At 48.6% G+C, this 22,859-nt stretch overlaps 3 protein-coding genes across 6 annotated transcripts in view; 2 read left to right on the forward strand and 1 right to left on the reverse strand.

Annotated features, from left to right (window-relative positions):
- The first annotated feature begins 486 nt into the window (after positions 1-486).
- On the forward strand, positions 487-5,474 carry LIME1 (Lck interacting transmembrane adaptor 1). Its single transcript, XM_020981607.2, has 6 exons — positions 487-570; positions 2,459-2,591; positions 4,119-4,164; positions 4,297-4,384; positions 4,531-4,895; positions 5,155-5,474. Exons 2-6 carry the CDS (start codon positions 2,482-2,484, stop codon positions 5,437-5,439), a joined length of 894 nt encoding a protein of 297 aa, XP_020837266.1. The 5' UTR covers positions 487-570; positions 2,459-2,481; the 3' UTR covers positions 5,440-5,474.
- A 1,887-nt stretch (positions 5,475-7,361) lies between these two features.
- SLC2A4RG (SLC2A4 regulator) lies at positions 7,362-15,382 on the forward strand. 2 transcript variants are annotated; one of them, XM_020981626.2, is made up of 8 exons: positions 7,362-7,892; positions 8,868-9,025; positions 11,003-11,112; positions 11,352-11,539; positions 11,641-11,741; positions 11,919-12,171; positions 12,262-12,386; positions 13,803-15,382. In XM_020981626.2, the coding sequence occupies exons 1-8, from the start codon at positions 7,617-7,619 to the stop codon at positions 13,912-13,914; spliced, it is 1,323 nt and encodes a 440-aa protein (XP_020837285.1). In that variant the 5' UTR covers positions 7,362-7,616; the 3' UTR covers positions 13,915-15,382. The 2 variants fall into 2 exon arrangements, with proteins under 2 accessions (XP_020837285.1, XP_020837286.1); XM_020981627.2 differs by having other exon boundaries at positions 7,364-7,892; positions 8,871-9,025.
- A 1,352-nt stretch (positions 15,383-16,734) lies between these two features.
- Positions 16,735-22,859, reverse strand: part of ZBTB46 (zinc finger and BTB domain containing 46) — a 168,961-nt gene continuing 162,836 nt past the window's right edge. For 2 of the 3 annotated variants that reach the window (XM_078149904.1, XM_078149903.1), the window contains one exon: positions 16,735-22,068. In XM_078149904.1, coding sequence (XP_078006030.1) covers positions 21,679-22,068 — 390 coding nt within the window. In that variant the 3' untranslated portion in view covers positions 16,735-21,678. The remainder of the gene's footprint in view (positions 22,069-22,859) is intronic. The other variant, XM_078149905.1, reaches the window with a different exon arrangement.

Here is a 22,859-nt window from a genome sequence, read left to right on the forward strand (position 1 = left end):
CCTTAATCCTGGTCCAAATACAGCTTCTCTGTCAAAAGGAAAATCAGAGAGACCAGAATAGCAAGTAAAAGAACCCAGAGCATGTCATTGAAGTTTCACCCCCAGATTGACTATAATTCAGCACAAGTTACCAGTGTACAAGGTGGGTGGTGGCTTGGCTGTTGGCCTTTGATTTACTGCTTAGAATTCATTAACTGAGCCTAATGGATTGACTAGAGGGGCCAAGGGTGCTGGACTGAAACATTCCAAGGCTCCAGCAGAGGGAGCAGTTCTTTGCTAGGTCCCTCCAGTCTGCAGAATGTGGAGTAGGTGCTAGAGGTTTAGAAACTACACATGGTTGGGTGGGGAGATGTGCTAAGCACGGGCCAGGAAATGAGCCCGTGGTGCTAAGGGTGGGGGCTGAACAAAGCAGCCACCACTTTAGAAGACATGGTGGAACTGTCCGGAGGCTGGCTGGTGGGTCCAGAGCCTCCATCCAGCAGCGTGAAGACGAAGATACCCTAGCAGCAGCAGAAGCAGCACCAGTGATTGAGGAACCTGAATATAAAGACCGGTCAAGTTTGCCTGAAAGTAAGTGCTGTATAGGCTTCTTGGGTTCTACAAGAAGAGGCCTCTGGAGCCATTGGAAAGCAAAGGGGAATTAGATCCCAGTGAACCATTCCCAACCATCCCCCAAGCTTAGGCAGGGGACAATTAGAAGTTGGTATCCTTGGTATAGAAGCTATCCCACTTAGCATCTAACAAACTTATGGTTGAAGTCAGCTAAATGCTTTTCACTAAGCCAAATACCAGGGTAGGGGTACCACCAGTTGAGCAAAGCCAGCCTCTTTCCAGCAGTGGGGAAGGAAGAAGCAATGGCTCGAAATTGGTTTGTATGGAGCTAAAAGGTCAAAGCTATGTGATTGCTTTCCTAGGAATTTTGGGGACTACATCCTCCCACCCTGCCCTAACTGACTCTAAGCAAAGACACTTTTACCAGTTTTGGGGGTAGTAATTAAAACAACCTAGTATTTTAATCTTAGGGAGAATTCTCCCAATTTAGCAATTAGCCAGTTCCATTCTGCTTCCTGGCCACTATTCCCTGTCACATCACTCATCCTCCACTAGGAACCCTGTACTGGTAAGAGAGAGTTGTTTTCTGGATTTTAATTCAAAGCTAGAAACTACCTTGTCCCCATTGTTGGGTTAGGGGGAACCTCACCTCCACACACCAGAAACCTTCATGTCACTTCTTAAACCTTGGGGGGTTGGGGTCATCAGGCAGGAAACAGAAAAGCAGATGGTTGTATGAAAGGGCTTCTGTTGCTGCCCTGTCAGGATGGCTAACAAGGAGAGGCTTCAGAAGCTGAAGCTTAGCCTAAGGTCTTCTGCAAGATGCCCTACTCAACTTACTCCTGCCTTCCTTGATTCCTCTATGATATCCATGCATTCTTCTCTTTATGTGTAGCTCCCTGGCCTCAGAGTTCTGAAATCACCAAGGCATTTTGAAGGGTGGAGAGAGGGTGGCAGTTTCCCTCCTTTTCCAGCAGTTGGGCTCAGTGGCAGCAAAAGCTGATACCTTTCAAGGCCTTCCTTACCATTTGGATTTCTAAAGTAAACGTATTCTCATCAGAAATGCTCCATTCACATCCTGGATGCAATGGTGAACTCTTCACCACTTCCTCCATCATCATTCCTTCACTCCCTTTGCTCTCCCATTTCCCCAGCCAAAAAAAAAAAAAGTTAAAGCAGGATCTGAGATTAGTGGGGCTGAACGTGGTGAACTTAGAATGATAAAATCACCACCTCAGTAAGGTCTACAGCCTTTGTGGTTTGTGGGGTCAGTAGGGTGTACTTGTCTGTGGTTTGGGGTGAAACCACAACTGATTCTGGGTCAGCAGGGCTTGAAATCTCCCAAGTATGGTTATTGGGGTGGGGGGAAGGAGGCTCTTTAACTGGGGTCAGTGGGATGGGTGAGCCATTTTCATTGTTCCTCCCCTCCCCCTCCAAGGTTCCAGGAGCCTTGGTGTAGCAGACCTTGCCACGGGGAGCAGCCTTTAGGACAAAGATGTACCCCCAACTCCCTTTGACATTGTGGGAAAGCAGTCTCAGGAACACAGCTAGGACAAACACAACTAGAGTGTTCTCAGGCTGGGAGTGCTTCATGTAGCAACCTGATGGATGGATACTTGGACATAAATGGAAATCATATGTAGATCAGTAAGGATGGCTTTTTAAGGCACCAGCTCAGGTACTGTAAGCAACTCGTCTACATCAGAGACCACAGGCAGTGGGGGAGGGGGGCCTAGAAGCTTTTTGGTTTCCTGTTCGCTGAGTCAGAGCATCCCCTCCCTCAGCATCCCACCATCTGCTCTTGGAGGGGGTGGGGAAGGGGTTGTATCCTTCAGAGATCCAAACTGGTATTTTCTAATTCCATCACAACTACACCATACTTCCTGACCTGGCCCCTTCTTCACAGGCCAGAATACAACAGCTCCCTGCATGGCAGTGATTCAGACTGTCCCCAAGCCCCAATCCCCTCCAGCCCTTTGGATCCTGAGCTTCCTGGCCTTGATACTTATGCTTTGTGCCTTGTGTACCACCTGTCACAGGTATGTCCTCCTGTCACCCATCATTCAAAATTACTCCGTCATCCCATCAGGGATTCAGTTCAATTAATCATACCCACGTAGGGCCTGTTGTAGACAGATGGGAGGAGCCAATGAGGAAGCTCTAGGGGAACTCAGACTGCTTGGAGAGGTGAGACTTGAGGAAGCAATAGAATGAGGTGCTAAATTCACCAATGTATGAAAGAAGATAGAGCTTTGGTTGAGGAGGTGGAGAGCCCCATGAGCTGAGGTAGCCTGCCCTCAACCTTTTTTCACAGACAGAGATGTGACTTGAGCTGGTCTTGAAGGATGGCTGGTATTTCAGAGCAGGGATTGGGGAAGGAAAGTGTGGCAGAGGGGAAACTTGATGTATCGAAAAGAACAATGAACTTGAAATCAGAAGGCCTGAGTTCAACACCATGTTACCTTGTTAGTCACTTCTCTCTCCACCTCAAACTGACTTCAGTTCCCTCATCCATTAAAAAGAGAGATTTAGATAAAGTGAAGGTCCCTTCCAGCTCTAACATTCTGTGATCCTACTCAGTTTTCTCTTCTGTAAAATGAAGGGGTTAAACTAGATGATTGCTAAGGTTTTTCCCCAGCTCTAAATACTGTGACCTCATGTCCTGCCTCACAGCCTGTTGTAAGGCATACACTTTACAGATTTGCAAAGCTCCCTAGAAATAGGAGCTGTGATATTACTCCACAGAACAAAATGGGAATGAGAGATAGTGACAGAGAGAAGGAGGAGGAGAAGGGGGGTGGTGGTGGGAGAGACAAAGAGAGGGAGAGAGAGAAAAAGAGTGCTAAAGGAAGTATAAGATGATGTATGTTTTGGGACAGTGAGACATGAAGCTAGGAAGGTGTTAGTTGATCCAGGTTGGTGAGGGTTTGGCCTTTATCCTGTGTGAAACCACCAAATGATGAAGCCAGAGTTGTGTGGCAGGAGATATGCAGAATGAATTGAAGCAAGACAGAAAGTGGTGGTTCTAAAACTTTCCACATGACTCTAGGTAAGTAATTTCCCTTCTCTGTACCTCAGTTTCCTCCTCAACAAAATAAGTGGTTTGGAAGCTTAGAAGCTTAATATTTTAGAGGCAGTATGATATAGTGGAATAAATATTGGAGAGACCTGGGTTCGGATCCTGGATTTGATAGTCAGCATCACCCTGGGCAAGTCATTTAATTACTCTGAGCCTTAGTTTCCTTATTTGTAAAATGGAGATGGTAATGCTTATTATTGTGAGCAAAGTGCTGTGCAAACCTGAAAATTTTATACGTGTCTGTAATCATATGATACTGTGACATCAGTTAGGAATGATACTTTGCCCTTAATACCCATACCCATGCCCCTCTAGTTCCGTTTCTCCCCCAACCCCAATCTTTGTGACAGGTGGGAGTGGTGATGGAAGTCTGTGGTAACTTGGGGTCTTGCCCACTGGTGAGTAAACCCCTCCCACTCAGGGCCTGAGACTCACTATGGACAAAGACTAACCCCCTTAATCTCCTCTCCCCACTTCTGTCCTCCAGGAAGGGTAAAAGAAGGCAGCAGTCTGGGCTGAAGCTAGTGGATGTGGTGAGTGACTTTAGGTGGGACAACGATAGTGTGACACGCCCCCCCCTTACATGGGCTTTGGGCTTCAGGAATGTGGCTCATGGTTGAAACTGGGGGAAGTACTAATTAGATGTCCCCTCGTTCATCCCCTAGTCATTACTGAGACAGACCCAGCTTCGTTCACTCAGCAAGTCAGACTCCAGACTGCATGAACTCAACCAGGGCCCTAGGAACAGTAAAGGTGAGGGATTCTTTGTCCCTTTCAGTCTCAAGTCTTTTTCCTACCCTACCCCTAAGAGACCAAGTAGGTTCTTATCTTCTCCTTGTTTCCTTCTCTCCACCCCAAGTTCCATTGTCTTGTTCCCAACTTGCTGTCCTTTTCCCTAGCCCAGCGTCCTATCAGCAGTGACCTCCTATACACACGGTGGCCAGGAGGGATCAGGGCTGATGTTCAGATGACCACAGTGCCTTCTGTCTTTATTCACCGTGAGTTGCCCCAGCCCCCACTTGCTTCAGACTCCTTGGCCCTTGAGTCCACGTATTCCAATGTGAGGCTGGCAGCTGCCCCAAGAGCTCCCCCCATGACGCAAAGGGGAGAGGAACAGCTGAGTATTTCAGAGAAGTTGGTAATAGCAGAGTATGCCTGTGTACAGAGGAACAAGACAGGGGCTGAGGTGGGACCCAGCATGACAGGTCCCAATGATTCAATCCCTGGGGAGAGAGGAACCCTGCAACCTGGAAAAGCAGCTGAGGTAAAGTGGGTCTGGAGAGACTGGAGTGCTCTGGGCTAGGGGAGATATTGGCAGGGTTTGTGCTCGGGAAGAAGAGGCATGGTGGGGGGGGGGGAGGTCAGTTCATGAGAACTCTATAGTATCTCCCCTTTCTGTTCCCAATTTCTCCTTCTTTCTTTCCTGGTCCCCCCTTCCCCCTCCCCAAACCAAGATGTAGAACTGAAGAGGCCAGGATCCTCATTGGTATCCAGGTTACTCTGGTTTCTGCATATTTCCCCAGGTGGAGGTTCTGTATTCAAAGATCAGCAGGGTAGGCCGGAAACCCTTGGAGCCCACCTGGAACAGCGCTCTCTGTAACCAGCTGGACAGAAATACTCAAATCCTCCTAGTGGAGACTGCAAATGAACAGAGCCTGAGTCCGTCCACAAACCCCTCCTACAGGACTAGCAGTCCCACCTGGGGCAGGGATACAGAAAATGGGCCCACTGAGAATTTTTATGAGAGCATCAGTGAGATGGAGGGGCTTGGTAGGGCACAGACTCATAAGCCCTCTGAAGATTTATGAAAATGGGGGGGGGAAATAAAGGCAAAAGGAGTCCAGTTGTGTGTGTATATACCTGTAATCATGGGATTGGGGTGGAGGGACAAGGAGAGAAGGCAGTCTGAGGTTGGGAACTTTTCAATCTGTCCCCCTCATCCCCTGTTCAGGTACTCTTTTCTTGGGCTTCTGTCTCTCCCTGAGTGCTTTTTGGATGAAGACTCCTATATTTGAATATTATGGGACTCAGAGGAGATGCAATCTGAGACACAGGACAGTCTGGCAGACTGAATGTTAATGTGTATGGACCATATCATGCAGTGGCAGTTCAGAGGATTGATAAGTGAAGGGTGGGTGTTAGAGAAGGCATGGGAAAAAAGTAAGACAAAATAAGTAGAGATGTGATATAGAGATCACATTTAGGAAATTCATGAGGGAACAAAATGGAACACAAGGAAAATGGAACATTGGAATAAGATGTTGGTCAGCTAACAGACCACCCCTTCCTGTGCTTGAATAGCTTGAAGCAGTGAGCTGAGGGGTCCCCCTGTCCTAGAGATGCAGGGTTGGGGACTGACCTCTAGCAGGAATACATTCTCTGGAGGCTGGTGAATATTGGCTGTCGGAAGGAGAGGGTTAAGAAGCATAGGATTGCCGAAGGCTTGCCCATCCACGGTCTGCCCAGCCCCCACAGTTACGTAACTGGTTGTTGAAAATTAACCTGGACAGTGCACAAGGCTGGCCCTAGTGAAAAGAAGATGGAGGGGACGATGGGATGGAGGAAGTACTTCATTCTGGGCCACAGGGCATTAAATCCTGAGAAACAGAAATGGGGAGGTAGGTGACCTGTGCTAAGGCCCATTTGTGCTCTTCAGCCCCAACTACAAAGACTTCCTTTTCATCTTCTGGGTGCCATGTGCCTAACTTGCCCTGAGGTCTACAAGGCCAGTGAATAGAGTAACACTACTGCTTTGGTGTTTAAATCAGTGTACCGGCTTCCTCATTCCTCATCAGGGATCTATACCAAGAAGCAGTCTTGAAACCAGGTCCCAACTTTTGGGGATTCAAAGACTCAGATGCTCAGAGTTCAGAGGCAGCGCTGGAGGGTTCTAAGGGGAAGCAGGCCCATGGAGTATAACGGGCATGGTAGGGGCGTTTCTGCACCCCCTCCCCAAAACAGCCTTATCTGAGACACTGTCAGTTTAAAAATCCTTTAGTGGAACAGGCAGGCTCCAACAACCCACTACCCAGGGTCGGGAGCCCTGCAACGTAGCTCCCAAACTGGCCATGTGGGAGCCGGAGACCTCGGAGAAGGCGCGGAGGGGCGGGACGGGGCGGGGACTAAGGGCAAGTATGGCCTCTAGACGCACCTCTAACGCGGGCCTGGATGGGCCAGCTGTCCGCCACAGCCCGCGCCCGGGCCCTGAGCCAGGCGGGCCTGGTGGCACGGAGAGAAAGGTCTCGCAGTCCCTCCGTATAAAATGATTTGACACATTAGGATAATGGATTGTGTTTTAGCGTAGTAAACCCGACGCACCTAGCGACTGCGTGTGTGTGTATGTGTGTGTGTTTCGGGGGGAGGTGGGGGTTGAATGTCTATCCTCTCAACCTCCTAAGCCTGGAATCCGCGTTCCTACAGCCCTTACTATTTTCCTGCTATTCAGGATCCCGCATTGATTCGGACTAAGAACTCCCGCCCTTCCCGCTCGCTTCCTCCCGGGCCTAGCTCCTCCCCACAGAATACCGGCCGGGAGCCGGACTCTTGCCTGTGGAGTGTAGCCGGAGGCGGGAGCGCGGAGTGAAGGCGGGGTGGGGAAGGAGCGAGTGCAGCGCAACACTCCATTCTCCCCCCCCCCCGAACCCAGGCCAATGAGAGAGTGAGCCGGCTCCGGGCCACGTTCCATCTCGGAATGTTGATACAGCGCGCTGACCAATGGGAGCGTGCGGCAGGGGGAGGGGAGGTGGGCTGCACGCGCAGCTAGGGAGAGCTAGAGAGCGGGCGCGCGAGGGGGGCGTGGTCCCCCTTGTTGCAGACCCGGGAGAGCGGCGAAGGAAGCCACCCGGCCCGGTTCCAGGGCTAGGGGCTTCGCCGGCCGGCAGGCCGGGAGGGAAGCAGGGGAGTGGGGTGCACAGTGTTGGCAGGCCGTGGCTAGCCACCCCCTCCCCTGGCACAGCGGCCCGGAGGCAGCCCGGGGTCCCCCTCCATGGAGTCCCAGCGAGCTGTGGCGGCTGGTAGTCGGATCTGCTCCCCGCCCCCGGGACTGACGGCTGCGGCCGCGCTTGGCTGCCCAGACTGTCCCCCGGCTCGGGGGCTGTGCTGCGGTGTCCTTCCGCCCTGCAAACCTGGCCCCCCCGCAGCCCCCGGCCCCGGCCCTGCCGGTAACGCCGTCTACACGGTGCTGGTGGACGAATCTTTGCTGAGGCGGAAGGCGGGGTCGGGGTCGGCCCCGGCCCCGGGGAGGCCCGGACAGCTGCAGCAGGTAACTGGGCGGGGGGTCGGAGGGCGGGGCTGGGGGCCGGGGTGGTGCGCGGGACAGTCCTGGGCCGAGGTCGGCCCTGGCTCCTGGACGTAGGTAGGGTACTGTCGGGGTCGACGCTGGGGGGGGGCAGGGATCGGAGCGGGGGCTCCTCCCGAGAAACTTTCTCTTGCTGCAAAGATGGCGTCGCAGCTGGAGGCGGCTGCAGAAAGTTTGGGCTTCGGGGGGAGGGAGGGAGCCGGGGCTTCGCGGGAGGGAAGCGGGGGGAGGGGAAGAGGACCCCCCCCCCCGAGCTCTCCTCCCCCCCGGCCCGGGCCGTCCCGTCAGTCACACCGCCGGGCGCAGGGTGGAAGGCGGGGCGGGCCCGAGCAGCGCGGGCTCGGGCCTTAGGAGCTGGGGGAGGTGGTGTTGGAGCTAGACTTCCCGCCGGCCCGGCAGGGAGGGGGCGGGGCCGGCGTCCGGGCGGCGCTGGGGGGAGGGCACGTGGGGTGGGCCCAGGGGGAAGGCCCGAGGCGCTAGCTGGGGTGTGGGGGGGGGCGCTCAAACTTCCGGGCCCTGGCACCCCGTGTATGCTGCCTTGGTGCCAGCCAGAGGGAGGAAGGATTCATTTCGGAGGTGTTCCCTGGGCCCCGGTCTGCAGCCCCAGGAAATCTGTGGGAGCCGCGGGAATGGGGTTTAAAAAACCACCGAGCAATATGCGTGTGTGTGTGTGTGTGTGTGTGTGTGTGTGTGTGTGTGTGTGTGTGTGTGTGTGTGTGTGTGTGTGTGTGTTCGTGTGTTCGTGTGTTCGTTCTGCAGAATAACCTAGTCAGACCTAGGAGAGATCTCCTGTGTTCTTTGCTCCATTATGGAGCCCCAGAGTTTGGAGGGCTCTTCTGTGGGGCAGGACAGAGGACTTTAAACTTGGAGAGAATGGGGGTTAAGGAGGGAGTGATGTGATACTATTGCCTTGCCTAAGCCAGGCCTGTGTTCTGTCAGCAGGGGTCTATCCATTGCAGTGGCCAAGTGGGGCCAGAGGAATTGCTGCCTGGGCAGAAAGCCGAGGATCCATGGGGCCTGGGGAGCTGGGATGAGGTTGGAGACTGGGACCAGAGTGGGCTGCTGCAATCTGCATACATCCCTGTCCCCAAGCAGAGGTGAGAAGCTCTTAAGGGAGGAAGATGTCTGCCTCCCAAGTCCTCTGTAACTAGGTCTGCCTATTTCCACTTTTCCCAGTCATGAAAAGTTGTTGCATTCATACTGTGTTGTTCTAGGGAAAGGTGTGTTTAGTGGGGCACTGACAGTCTATACTGGAATAGACAGAGTATTTACAGGTGTGTGAGGAATGGCCCATCCTCCAGAGGGATATACTAAGGCAGAGAGTGAAAGCGGTAGCTAGACTGGGACTCGACTCCTGGGTTCCAGGCCTGTGGGTAGCTCTCTAGCCTAGCACTTTCTGCATCCAAGCTTCTAGGTACAGAATGGTGAGGTTGACTAGGAAACAGGGAGAGGAGTAGTAGAGTAGTGTCTTAGATACTTCCTGGCACTAATGGCTTTCTTGGGTGAGGTATAACTAACTGAGCTCTAGGGGCATTTTGGGAATAAGGTAGACTGGGTAGAGTTGAGTAGAATTGGGCTGAACAGGGAGGGTGCTGAAGAATCCAATGGAGACCCTTTGTAGGACAGCTTGTTGATCTGGCTCCTTTCCCTTGGACTGAGGCTTCAGCACTTTTCTGTGCCCAGTAGGTCACTGAGTTGGGCGCTAAGGAGACAGGAACTCTGTTGGTTTAGTAAACAGCCAGGCTTTGGCCTGAGTTCAGAGGTTGCCCTAAAGCAGAAGTTCTTAACTTGGAGTCCGTGAACTTAAAAAAAAAGTTTTTGGTAATTTTATTTCAATATGATCCATTTCCTTTGCAATGCTATGTATTTTTTGCATTTAAAATATTTTGAGATGGGGTCCATAGATTTCACTAGACTACGAAAGTGGTCAATGACACAAAGAAAGATTAAGAAGCTCTTTTCCTAATGGTTTTTTCTGGTTGCTGCAGAAAGCTGGAGGAATTTGACAGTTCTCTGTTCTAAGAAGGATAGAAATCCCTAGGACAAAGAATTCCTCATTTCCGCTACTATCCTTAACCTTGTATGTACTGTCCTCCATTCTGGGGGAGATGGACAAGGGAGAATTGCCTAGTGGGTTGGGAGGGGTCACCCCCTTATTGGGTTGAATGGGGGTAGAGGAAAAATGAGGCTCTATTTCTGCACTTGGCATGTGGACCCTGGTTAAATTCTAGAGGGGTGGTAATAGATATGCCTCCCCACTGGTCGATGATCAGTTTTCCCCCCAAGAGGCTGGGGCTGCAGTCATTCCCACCCCTTACTCCCCCCTTCCCTTTAGTCTGTTTGTTCTCAGTCTCATTATTGCATAACTCTGGTTAATGTGTGATTCCTTGAGTTCCCTTCAGTTCAGTGGAGTCCTCCCTCCAAGTGGGGAGGCAGGATGGGGGCGATAGAACAGGGTCACAGGAAGCAGGGGGCTCTAGCTGTATTCTGAGAGGCTTCAGCTCCTCTTTGGGTCTCGGTGCTCCTGTCTGCAGAATGAGCAGATTCAGAAATGGACCTAGGTCTGTCTTGTGGCTGTGAGCTTAAGAAATCAGGCCCCAGGGCATAACAGAAATCAGACTCCTGCCACCCCAAAAATATCCTCTAAAGGGAGGAGCCTTGAGAGGGGTGACTGAACCACCCTTGTCTCCCCCAGCATGATTGTGATGAATTTTAGATCAGCAGCCACAAGGATGGTAGGCGGGTGTAGAGCCCAGTGTATTTCTAAATCCTGAGGATGGCATATGCATATGATGCATGTGTGCTCACACGTGTCAGGATGTGCACGTGTTCACCGGGCCATGTCAGGGAGAGGGGAAGGTGAGGGGCAGCCCCTCCTGAAATTGCTTCTTATTTATCTGCCATATCCTCCTCTCAAGCCCCGCCTAGGCTTGGGCAGACTTCCCAGCTTGGCCCTGACCCAGATGGTGTGGGCAGACACTGGCCTCTTGGCCCCGCCTCTCTCTGGTTACTGCCTCCTTCTTCCAGAGTCCTAAGCAATGGAAGTAACAGATCCTTCCCCCTACAATTTGCAGGTGCCCCCCAGGAAAGGCTGGGCTGGATGAAGTCATGGCTGCTGCAGTCCTTACCAGCTTGTCTACTAGCCCGCTGATTTTGGGTCCCCCTTCTGTACCCTTCAGCCCAGGTAATGATTAGGGAGTAGCTGGGGCAGGATGGTGGTGGTGGTGGTAGTGGTGGAATGAGAGGGGATGGGGAAGATAAAGAAGTTCAAGTACAGGCTGAGGTCCCAGCCAGGAGATACCATTATAGCCCCACTGGTCTGTTCTAGGAGTGGTATCCTTTGAGGGATGGGCACTGCTCTGTCTTGGGATCCCTGCTTGATCCTGGGACACAGAATCTTCCTCTCTCCATTCCTTCTGGCAGAGTCTTGCTGTGATCCTTGGAAGGAGTCTTCAGTTGGACCGTCTGGCAGCTACAGCAGTAGCAACAACAGTGGGGACTGGGGTTGGGACCCTCCCAGTGACCAGTCTTCTCCCTCCACACCCTCACCACCACTGCCCCCTGAGGCTGCCCATTTTCTGTTCGGGGACCCCACACCTCGGAAGAGGAAGGTGAGCGGGCTCAGAGGAGTGGTGGGGGAGGTTGGGAGAGGAGAGAAGTGGAATGGGATGAGGAGTGAGTCCCTCAGATCTGATGACATTTTTCTTCCCAGAATTCGGTGAAAGTGATGTTCAAATGCCTGTGGAAGAGCTGTGGGAAAGTGCTGAGCACTTCCTCTGGAATACAGAAGCACATCCGAACAGTGCACCTGGGGTATGATCAGTAGGGAGGGAAGGGAGGGCTGGCTGGCATGGCCTGTGGGGGCAGACATTTTAATGCCCACACATGGCACACATCCCATGAGGCCAGCATGCCTTGGCTCTGTCTTGCTGCTTCCAGAGGGCCTAGTCTGGGCATTCCAGGCTGACTTCTGACCCTGTCCCCACTCAGGCGTCGGGCAGAGCCAGATCAAAGTGATGGTGAAGAGGATTTCTACTACACTGAGCTGGACATCAATGTGGATTCACTGACTGATGGCCTATCTAGCCTGACCCCCATGTCACCCACTTCCTCAGTGCCCCCAGCCTTCCCCAGCTTGGATCTGCCAGTCCCAGCTCCATCTGAGACCACAGCCATGCCCACCATCCTGAGCTCTGTGGTTCCCACTACTTTGTGCCATGTCCACACTGACCATGCTTACCAGGTACACTGAACAAGTACTTCATCTGTGGCTCTTCTCCCACCTTCTTTGGAAAGGGAGGTGGAGGATAAGCTGATATGTTTTTTCCCCCAGGGCTGTCTGACTCCGGTCCATTCAGTTGGGATATCGGATAAGGGGCCACAACTTCCCCAACCCACAGTCATCAGACCCCCTGTACCAGCCATACCCTCTGGCCTCAAACCCACCACAGGCATAAGGTGAGTGTTGGCTGGATCAGAGGAAGGCTTGTTGTGGCTCGGAGGGGGGAAGAGAGCCTCCCTTCACTTCCAGCTGTAGCTCTTTGTAGGATCTCGGTGTTGGTGCAGGATCATCTGTTCCAAGCCTCCTGTCGTCTTGCCTCCTCTCCTCCATTTACACACAAGGAAGAGAGGGTCACAGATGTTAGAAGGCTTGCCAAGACTACAGAGCGAGTAGGTAGCAGAGTTGGGATTCAAATCCAACTCCTTTGTGCCGTGTTAAATTTAATGTCCTGCTGAGCAGCAGACTCAGTAAATATTTACTGATAGCTCTTGTGTGCTTAGTTAGGCCTCGGCTGGGATATGGGGACTGGGGCAGCAGATATGGTAGTCACAGCTTTGGGGGAGCCCATGTTCTGTTTGGAGAGAGATGCTTCATGAACTTGGAACAATAGGGAAGGGTGAAGAGCTTAGTTAAAAACTAAACCATATGGTATAAATAGTTTTAAAAGTTCATCTTTGAGGACTAGTAATCAAGGAATTATATTTACTTGCATTTCTGTAACAGCAGCTAACACTATACAGTGACTTAAAGTTTGCGCAGTATTTTGCATATTTTATGTGATAATCACAGGAACCCTTTGAGGTGGGTGCTATTATTATCTTCCTTTAAAGTGAAATTGATACTGAGAGAAGTTGTGACTTGCCCAGGGTCAAACACCTTGTAAACAATCTTAGGCAGGAGTTGAATTTAGTTCTTCCTAACTCCAAGGTTATCCACTCTCCCAGGCTGCCTCCCTTCCATAATAGTACTTTAAGTTCAAAGCAGTGTCTCAGAAACTCTGTGAGTTGGGTAATATAAGTACTATTACCATTTTACAGATGAAGAAACCAAGGATATGAGAAATAAAGTAATTTGCCTCTGATCACATACTTAACAGGTGTTAGAGTCAGGATTTGAACCTAGGTCCACCTGATTTGAAGCAGCCTTTCCACAGCATCTAGTAGTGACTTGCAGGAGATGAGGCAGGAGCCAGGCCCTGCAGGATTAGTAGGGTAGAATTGGGGCAGAAGGAGAGGAGAAAGGATGTATTAGGGAAGCAGAAGTGTATCTCCTAATCCTGATGAATAAGGTAGATACACATTGAGGTTGGAGGCCAAGTTGTTACCAGTTTGGGGAGGATGGAAGGAGAAATAAATTTGGAAGCATTGCTGACCCTTAATTGGTATCTAAATAGTCCTGTGGGGAAGTGAGGAAGAGATCCAGGGCCCTCCCCTTAGGATCTTCCTAGTTCAGCTGAAGATGGGCCCAGAGGAGAGAGAGACACCAAGATTGTTCACGTGATTGTGTAGACAAGGGAAGCCTGTCTCCTCCTGGGACCAAGCTTCAGAGAAACCTTGGCTTTGGGAGTCTCAACTTGCCCCATCCTTCCCCAGGAAGCCTCGGGGTGAAGCCAAGAAGTGCCGGAAGGTGTATGGGATGGAGAACCGGGACATGTGGTGCACGGCCTGTCGCTGGAAGAAGGCCTGTCAGCGGTTCCTTGATTGAAGCCCAGCTTGTTCCAGCCCTCCCCCCAACCCCATTTCTTGCACAGTTTGCACTGCAGGTGCCTTGAAATCCCCGCCCTGTCTGGGAGGCTGTTCCCTTCTCTAGTGACTTGGGGGCAGCTCTTCTCCCCAACCCCTGTGGGGTCTCCAGAAGGCCCCTCCTCCAGCTGAGGATAGGTGGCACAGCCTCTAAACTCGCCCCCCCCCCCCCGCTTTTTAAAAAAAAAGGAAATAAGCTATTGTTCTCTTCACCCTCCCCTCCCACAAAAGGGCTGGTGGTTTGGAGGTGGTGCCCCGAGAGGATTCCTTCTGTCCCCTCCCCTCCCCTTACCTCTCCCCCCAGCCCCGTTTGCACGTGTGGGCGGGGATGTGTGTGACAACTCAAAAGTGCCTGAGGAAACCAGCAGTTTGCACTAAAACGCTGAGGGGTCGCGCCCGGCCCCCTCCTCCACCCTTTCCCTCGGCTGCGCATGCAGCGGGAAGCAGCGAAGCTGTGGACCCCGGCAAAAGAAGCCTGACTCTGTCTCGAACGGAGACAGATCTGCCTGCATGTGACCGTGATTTTCCTTTTGCTTTAGGGGCAGGAGGGGCTTCCCTATGCCTCCGTGTACGTGTGTGTCGTGTGTCCTGTGTCTGGTCTGTGTAGTGTGTCAGACTCGCTGGTGCCTGTCCCTTCCGAGTGGAGTTTCTGGGTCTCTAAGAGCTGGACTTTGCAAAAGTAGACTGGGTGTGGACATAGGCGAGGAAGACAAAAATGTTTTTAAAGATTTTACACCTTCGCGCGGGCAACTCGAGGCGGTGCGAGGAGGTGGGAGTCTGGCCACACCCCTATTCCCGGGGCTCCGCCCCCTCCCTCCTCCCCTCCCCCGGGCCTGAAGCCGGGGAGGGACTGCACAGCTGCATCACGCCCACGGCCCCAGGGGCTCCAGCTGCGCTCTCCGCCCCCGCTTGGAGCCTCCGGGCGCTTGCTCCAGGCCTGGGGAGGGACTAGTTGCGGGGGCAGAAGCTGGCTGGAGGCCCCGAGTGTCCAGTCCTCGCCTCCGCGAGAGCAACAGTGTCCAATGCACGTTGAAGGGGAACCTGGAGATGGCTCCCGTCTCGGGGCATCTCTCCCGTGCTTCACCCCACTCCCTGCCCCCTCGGTGCCGCCTCTTCGGGGGCGCTTGGCCTCGGCCCTAGGATCGGGAATCACATTCCAAACTTTTTTTGCAAACCGGTTTTCTTGAAACTTTTTCCTGCTAAACTAACGACGTTAGGTCTTCAATGAGAGGTTGAAGGGAAAGAAAATTGCACCGTTCGCGGGGTGCCCTCCGGCGCCTGTTCTTGGCTGGGCTGGCGGGGTGGGGTCGTGCGGACACTGTATCACGTAGGAGAAGCTCAGGTCTCTCGCTTTGGGCCCTCTTGGACACAGCTGTATCAGGGCGAGAAAAGAAAGTAAAGTGTTTTCGGTGTTTTTTTTTTTTCCAGAAGTCTGGTTTCGGTTTATTTCGCACAAAAGTGGGGGGGGCAGGGGCATAAGCATATGGCTGGGGCTGGTCACGTGGGGGTGCACGTGCCCCGCCCAGAGCCCCAGTCCGGGAGCGGGGCTCTTGGCTTCCCTCTGCTGGTCAGCTCCGCGTTGTCTGTAACTCGTTTGCCCACTGGTGTGGGCCCAGCTGACTGCCCATTCCAAGGAATACTCAGGTCTCCCGCACTCCCTATTTTATGAAGTTTATTGGTTCAGGACAAGCCAGTGACGGGGGACCAAGAGCATTCCTATCTGCCACTCTTACTATGGAATATCAGCCCCAATTGTTGAATGTTGGTTAAGTGATAATTTCCACTTGTCATTCAGTTCATCCATAATTTTAAAGAACGGCGGTTCTCATTAGCGCAAGGCATTACCATGTAGCCGCAGCTTAGTCCTCCAGTCATCCGTGGCCACCCCCTCTCTCCCTAGGGACCGGAGATAAAAGGATATTTGTCCATAAGACGGTGTGCTTGTTCTGGCCATTAGACAATCCTACAATCTTTACTAACTACGGAGTTTAGTAAGAAAGCAAGATGGGAATCCAGGGAATTCGAAGGCTGGAATTGGACAAGCCTTTAAGCTTGGAGAGGATCCCTGGGTTGAGAATTGAAGGGATTCACTGGCTCGGTCCCTCTGATATGGTCCACCACATATATTACTTAAGAAACAAGGAAAGGGGTGAACGCCGTCTTACTTTTGGCCAGATATGACCCCTTTCCAGATGAAGATGAGAGGTCACCCCGTCCAAATTTTACAGATGAGGGAACTGAGAGGTATAATTTACCAAAAGTCATAAAGTGTCAGAGATAGGATTCAAACCCAGCGCTTTTGACTGCAAATACAGCACTCCCCTGAATGTGGGTATTCAGAGACGTTAATTAAACCCATGGGAACTAGTGAGATCAGTAAGGTTAGACAAGAGGTCCCAGGATGGAGCTTTAAGGGACACCGATGTATTTAACAAAGAAAAGCAAGTAGTCGGAGACAAGGGGGAAAATCTCAGCCTATTTATGCCCTTGCCACTGCCGCTGCCTTCTCCTCCGCCTCTCCCTCTCCTTCCTCCTTTTCCAAGTCCTCCTTCCCTCCCCGCCCCTTGCTCCTCCCTCCACTCCTTCTCCTTCCCTCTCCTCTTCCTCCCACTAGATGGCATTCTCTCCTTTCAGAGCTCTGCTGAGAAGGTAATTCCTCTAATAAATTTGCAGACCCTTTGGCTCTAGCCTGAGTTTAGGGTCCCCTTCCATTTGCTCACTCACGGGGATTTAGAACAGTCAAAGTCAATGAATGAAACTCTGAAATAAACTCAGACAAAAATTTTTTAGCAGCAATTTCCTGATTTATTGAAACTGATCCATTTTGCAAGTATGTCTAAGCTAATCCCATCACATAAAGTAAATAGACTTTCTAGGCACACCTTTGGCATGCCTACACAGACAAGAAACTGTGAGATCAACTAGAAAATAAAGTCATATTTACCTGTACTACAGTTACAGAAAATCAGTACAACACACATTCATGTTTTCCCACTGACTTCTGGTTACTAAAATCTTTCCCCCCCAAATATTAAACACATCTCCAATACAAACACAGGTTTATAATAATTAATATAAAGTCAGTATAATATAGAATATTCCCAGCAAAAAATCAATAATCTTCAAACACTTCAAACACTGCCCTTTTTGTCTCTTGTTTGACAACAGGTTGAAAGCAGGTTGAAAAAATAAATATATATGAAAAGCATACGCACAGCACTCTCACTACAGTTGGTTCTAAAAAGGGCAGCATCTCAAACACAATATAGGCTAGATTTAAAAGTAAAAAGAACCATCAGTATGGCTTTAAGAGTTGCACATGTCACAAAATGAGCTAAAACAAGATTATCTTTAATAATATTGCAAAAAATTCCAGTTTTTGCGTTTTTCTTGGAGTTTTCTTTTAAAAAGGAAGATGTGCAAAATTGGAAGCATTAAGGTGTGTCTTTTTAGCCGAGGTCCTATTGAAAGATGGCAGTGTTCTGACTGTATCCTATAACCCAGAGAGAGAGAGCCCAAATATACAACTTTGTCAGGATCCAGAGTTTAATACATAAATCATATAGTTAAAAAAAAAAGAAAAAGACGACCTTCAAATATTTTCAATTTTGGAAACACAAAAAAAGCAATTAAAAAAATACAAATTGTGAAATGTAATCTACACTGTCTTCCTTTTCATAAAAAAATATTCCTTTATTAGCTTAAACACTGATTTTAAAAAAAGGTCAGTCACTTAAAAAAAAACAAACAACTTCATTATATAATGTCCCTTCTCCCCTCCTAGGCCTCTCTATGAGTATGTTGAGTTCATACCTTGAACTTTAAAATTCAGAGTATTCCAAATAGGAAACTGCATATATTAGTCACTAATTAGTATCTAAAAAACACTTTAAGGGTCCTTGGCAGGAGGGGAAATCCAGAACCTAAATTTACCTGTTCACTATTCTTAAAAAAAAAAATGAAGAAAAAACCTTTCATACAGTACGGCACAAACGGCTAACCCGAGAGACAGGCTACTAAGGGCAGTTTGGAGAGAATCAGCAGTATTTTAAAAAATAAAATAAAAACCCACAAAAAAGCAAAGTATCCTGAGCTTGGAGAGACACAAAGAATTGGAGCTGGAGAAGAATTCCTCAGCTATGTGCAAAGCGACCACCAGAAAATGAGGCAGTCCCCAGCCATCATATTTTATCAAAAGGTGGTTAGAGCAGACCCCAACTTGAAAGAGACTGGGAAATTGATACAAAACTGAGAAGGCTGAACCAGGAAATTCCCATTGGTAGCAAAGATCTTGTTTCCAAATGTATTTTCTAAGAAACTAAGTCTGTATTTAGAAAAGCAGTTAAAAAAGGGACCTTTCAATGAAAGGTTCAAAGTTCTCAGAGAGGTACAAAAGGTGAGATGTGATTAAGTTTCTTGAGTTCAAGCCAAACTTGAGAGAAGAAAAAAAATTAGCTTAGTACTAAGACTATTCCTGGTAAATAGGGAAAGAAACTAAGCCCTTCAAAGAAATTTAAAAAACAAAAACAACACCAATTCAAACCCAGAGCAAGAGAAGAAGCAGCAAGTTAGATGCCAAGAGTTCAGGCCATGGGCTCCTGGCTCCTTTCATTCCATATTCCTGTTGATAGAAAAATCTTCGGTCTCCATTTTTCTTCACAGACTCTAGTTTGAGTAAAGGACAGCAGAGTTTCCAACTAAGTGATATTTACACTCCTAATTAAAGCAGCTGATAAAGTTGTATAGAGAGTACCCTCTTCTACTTTATAGAAACTATTACTGATTTTACATAAAAAATACCCAGGATTTCTGCCCTATGGGGTAATATTTTAGAAAATGATACCTGAATTCTTTGCATTTCCAAATCTGCACACCTCCATCAAAAACAACGCACTTTAAAGTCTATATCACATATCAGAATTATTTATTTGGTTTATATACTCAGTGTTAGTAATATAGAAGCATGTGCTATATATCATTTTATCATTATAACTATAACAAGTTAGCCTTTTTGTGGGTTTTCTCTCTCTCTCTTTTTTTGCTTCCTTTGCCTAAAGAGCACAGAAGTGGCACAATTAGAACAGGTTTGTACTGTCCGTGGAAAAAAAGACAAAAAGTAATATAAAACACTTCTAAATCAACACAAAGTAAAGCTCAGCACCCCCAAAAATCTTCATACAAAATCAAGTTCACCCTAGAGAGGAAGGGAACAAAAGTCAGCCCAGGATCCAACTTTTATCCCTTAAAATACAATAGCTTAAGGTAGTAAATCTCTACACTGACGTCAAGTTGGATGAAAGTTGTGGAATGTCTTAGAAACCAAAGTGTTTTTAAAAATAGCTTTAATATAGAAAAAGCCACGATAGAGCCATTTTAGAAAGTACTGTTTGCATTGGTCTGGATGCAACAGATGTCCTCTAGAAGAATAGGCAAAAGGAAGTCGTACTTAAAGGATCCCAGGCAAACGGTGCCACGCAGAGCCACCTTCTGCAGCTCAGACCAAGAAGCACTGGGCTTGGGCTGAGTTGGAACTCTTATACAGTGCACAGGATGAGTGATTGTGTTTTGCACTTAAAAAAAAAAAAGCAAAAAGGTGCAATCTGTGGCTTCATTTGGAAAAAAAAAATCAGCAATTGGCTTTTCAACAGACTAAATGCCTAACAACTTTGTACAGATTTGTCAAAGAAAAACAAACAACCACAAACAACAGTTTGATATGCCTACTACAAACATCATTCCTTGACTACTTAAAAAAACATGGTTACCCATTTTGGAAGGTTTAAGCAGCAAACTGCAGATAGGTTTGTCAATTCATCATGTTAGCAGCAATAAAGAAAGCAATCCCAGACTTTGGCTCAGAGTAACAGGGGCTATCAGTAGCAGTGGTTTAGAAGATTGGCCCGTGTGATCCCCTTCCACCAAAGTCAACTGATAGCAGCTCTAGCCCGAGTTGGGGGAACTCTTCAGCCCAATAATGCAGGCTTGCTGTGGATAGAGCCCCAGTGTTGCACAAAGCTTGCCCGAGGTCCAGAAGGAAGCACGCGCAGGAAAACTGATGAACATTTCTTCAAAGAGGAACTAAGAGTGGCTGTGGATTAACAGGGTGGCATGGAGCTGAGGGTAGGAAGCCCAAAGGGCCACTTCTCCAAGTATGGGTGAGGTGGAGACATCCACATTACCCTGCTCACTTGAAAAGAGATGCTTGGCACAAAGCCGTCAAAATCCCCAAGCACTATGAGATTGAAAATCTTCCCCATGGCCCAAGGAGGAGGCCTATTTTAAATGAATGAAATCATGAGATCTTTTGATGCTTTCACAAGCATTTTGCCTCTCCCATTATGGAAAATAGCACCTTTGAATCATTTGGCTTACCGGGTTACACCGGGATTATGGTGGCAGGTTTCAGGATGGCCCCACGGCTGCCATTTATGCTGTATAAAAACAGTGAGGTCTTCGACTTGGAGTGTTGTTTTATTTTCAGCACCAAAGCACAGAGGTGAGAGGTTCAGCAGAGCCTTTCTTCCTTGTACAACAGGACACTTATTTTCTGAAACTTGTCAGAGGAAGGCATCAGGCTGAGAAGGGAAGAGTGAGCTGACAACCACATGGAATAAAACTGAGGAAAGTCTTCTCCATTAGACAGAGGGGACATCCAGGGGCTGGAGTCAGGCTTTGCTGGGAAAGAGAGGTTTGGAAGGAACCAAAAGTGGCCCCTGAGTAGGCTTATCTGGTTAATAAAGTACCAGGATCAATCTCCTTCGAAGCATGGAGCTGGAATGGTGCAGGTTAGCCACAAAGGTCAAGATAGACATCCTAGCCATTTTCGTTTCCATTTTTGAAATGTCTTCAATTGGTCAGAATTTGCATATACCTATGAAAGGGAGGGTAGGAGGTAAAGAAGAGAATGGGAACCAGACTCATGTAAACCAACCGAGAGCTAGCTGATTTTACCCCAAGGCCAGAAATGATTTTGTACCTCCTAGGAGATCACACTGTATCTGGAACACAGAGTTAGGTATAGCTATAAACAGTGGGGTTAATAACCCCAGGCCCTGGACAGCCAAACCCATTCCCCACCCCCAGAAAACCAAACTTGTGTAGGTTGTAACTGTGCTAGCCAACTTTCCCCACCAAAAAGAAAAAAAAAACCCAGTTACTAGAGGTTTGCCTTGCAAAGTGATCACTGAAGGGTTGGGGAGACCCATCTGTACTGGTTGATTTACATGGACTGATAAGCACAGTCACTACTGCTGGAATTTTTATTTATTACTTTGGATAGAAGCCATCCTCTTATCCCTTGATGTTTGATTTAAGGTGGGGAAAGTTTGAAGAAACAAAAAAAGCACATGCCTTTAAAAATATTTCCCTTTCCCCACCTCTCACTCCATTCACAAAGCTCATCTCTTCAGAAATAAAGTCACTTGCATGCAATTGGATTTGCTTCCATATTGAGACAAAGGCAGATTTAAGGGGTGAGGGAGAAGAGAAGGAGTCCTAGGAAGTAACGGGAAAGAAGCTGGGAAGGTAGGGAGAAGGGATAATAAAATTTGCCACTCAAAGTGGCCTTAACTAATAGGTGAATTAAACAGTTAAAGACTTACATTTGCTGAAATAAAACAAAAACAAACAAAACTTACACATGTAGACAACAAGGCTTCTTTGCTTTTCCACACTCTCCTTCCTTCTTCCCTCCCTCCCCTACCCCTTGACTCCCAAAGACAGTTCCCTACGATATCCAGGTAAAATCCTTGTCGTGTTCCCCAGAATTCTCATGTTCCTGGGGAGAGTCAACGTCCTCTTTGTCATCTTCTAAAATCACATCATCCTGGGAAATACCAACATCATCTTTCCACTTGATTTCATCGTCATCACCTAACTCCTCGTCACCCTCCACTTTGATGTCATCGGGATCCTCCATATACTGACTTTCTCCAGGGTACATTTCATCTGGAGAGCCTTCTCCTCCATTCTGATCCAAGTGGCCAGGGATGCCTCGGCCTGAGCAATCAGTGCACACTCCATGGCGGCGGGAACCATGTTTGATTCCCACACTAGCCGCAGACATAAATACTCGGTTACACACTTTGCACACATATTTTTTGTCTTTACTGTGAACCTGGACAAAAAGAAAGGGATGCACGAGTCAATTCAGGAGAAGGAAAGGCCCCACATTGTTTTCTGAAGCAAAGTCTGTTGTAAAGAATATAATAGTTCAGGAAATAGTACCTGATTATTTAATAATCCAGGGATCATTAAGCACCAGGTTCAAAATGAATGAAAAGTACATTCACACATGACAGTTTAGGTGGGCCTGGAGTCAGGAAGACCTGAATTCAAATCCAGCCTCAGACACTCACCGTGTGACCCTGGGGAAGTCTCTTAACCTGTTTGCCTTAGTTTCTTCATCTATAAAATGATCTGGAGAAGGAAATGGCAAACTACTCCAGTATCTTTGCCAAAAAAACTCCAAATGGGGTCATGAAGAGTCAACACAACTCAAACAACAGAACAACAACATATTCACAAAAAATTATGGATTATCCCCTAGGCCAGTTCCTTTTACTACTGAATCACTGAGTTTGCTGTGAATCTGTGGTTCATTTAACTTTTTAGTCAATCTATCAATGTGTCTGTCAATTGTACTAGAAGCCAGCTCAAATCAGCTCATGAGAGCCAACTGTTAAACTTTCAATGTGAGCATTTACAATTTGGTAATGAGCAAATGCCATAAATCAAGGCTCTATTTATTATTCTGATGATTTCTGGACTGAAAAAAGTGATGGAGAAAATATTAAGAACACAGATTTAACTTATAAGTGTATCATGTATACACTTTTTTTTTTCCTGGAAAGCCAGTTGTTAAAACATTCATTTGCACACTTCTACTGTAAATGTCAGAGAAGTAAA

The sequence above is a fragment of the Phascolarctos cinereus genome, unplaced genomic scaffold (assembly GCF_003287225.1).
Source record: "Phascolarctos cinereus isolate Bilbo 61053 unplaced genomic scaffold, phaCin_HiC Scaffold_2;HRSCAF=192, whole genome shotgun sequence".
Classification (NCBI taxonomy): Eukaryota; Metazoa; Chordata; class Mammalia; order Diprotodontia; family Phascolarctidae; genus Phascolarctos; species Phascolarctos cinereus.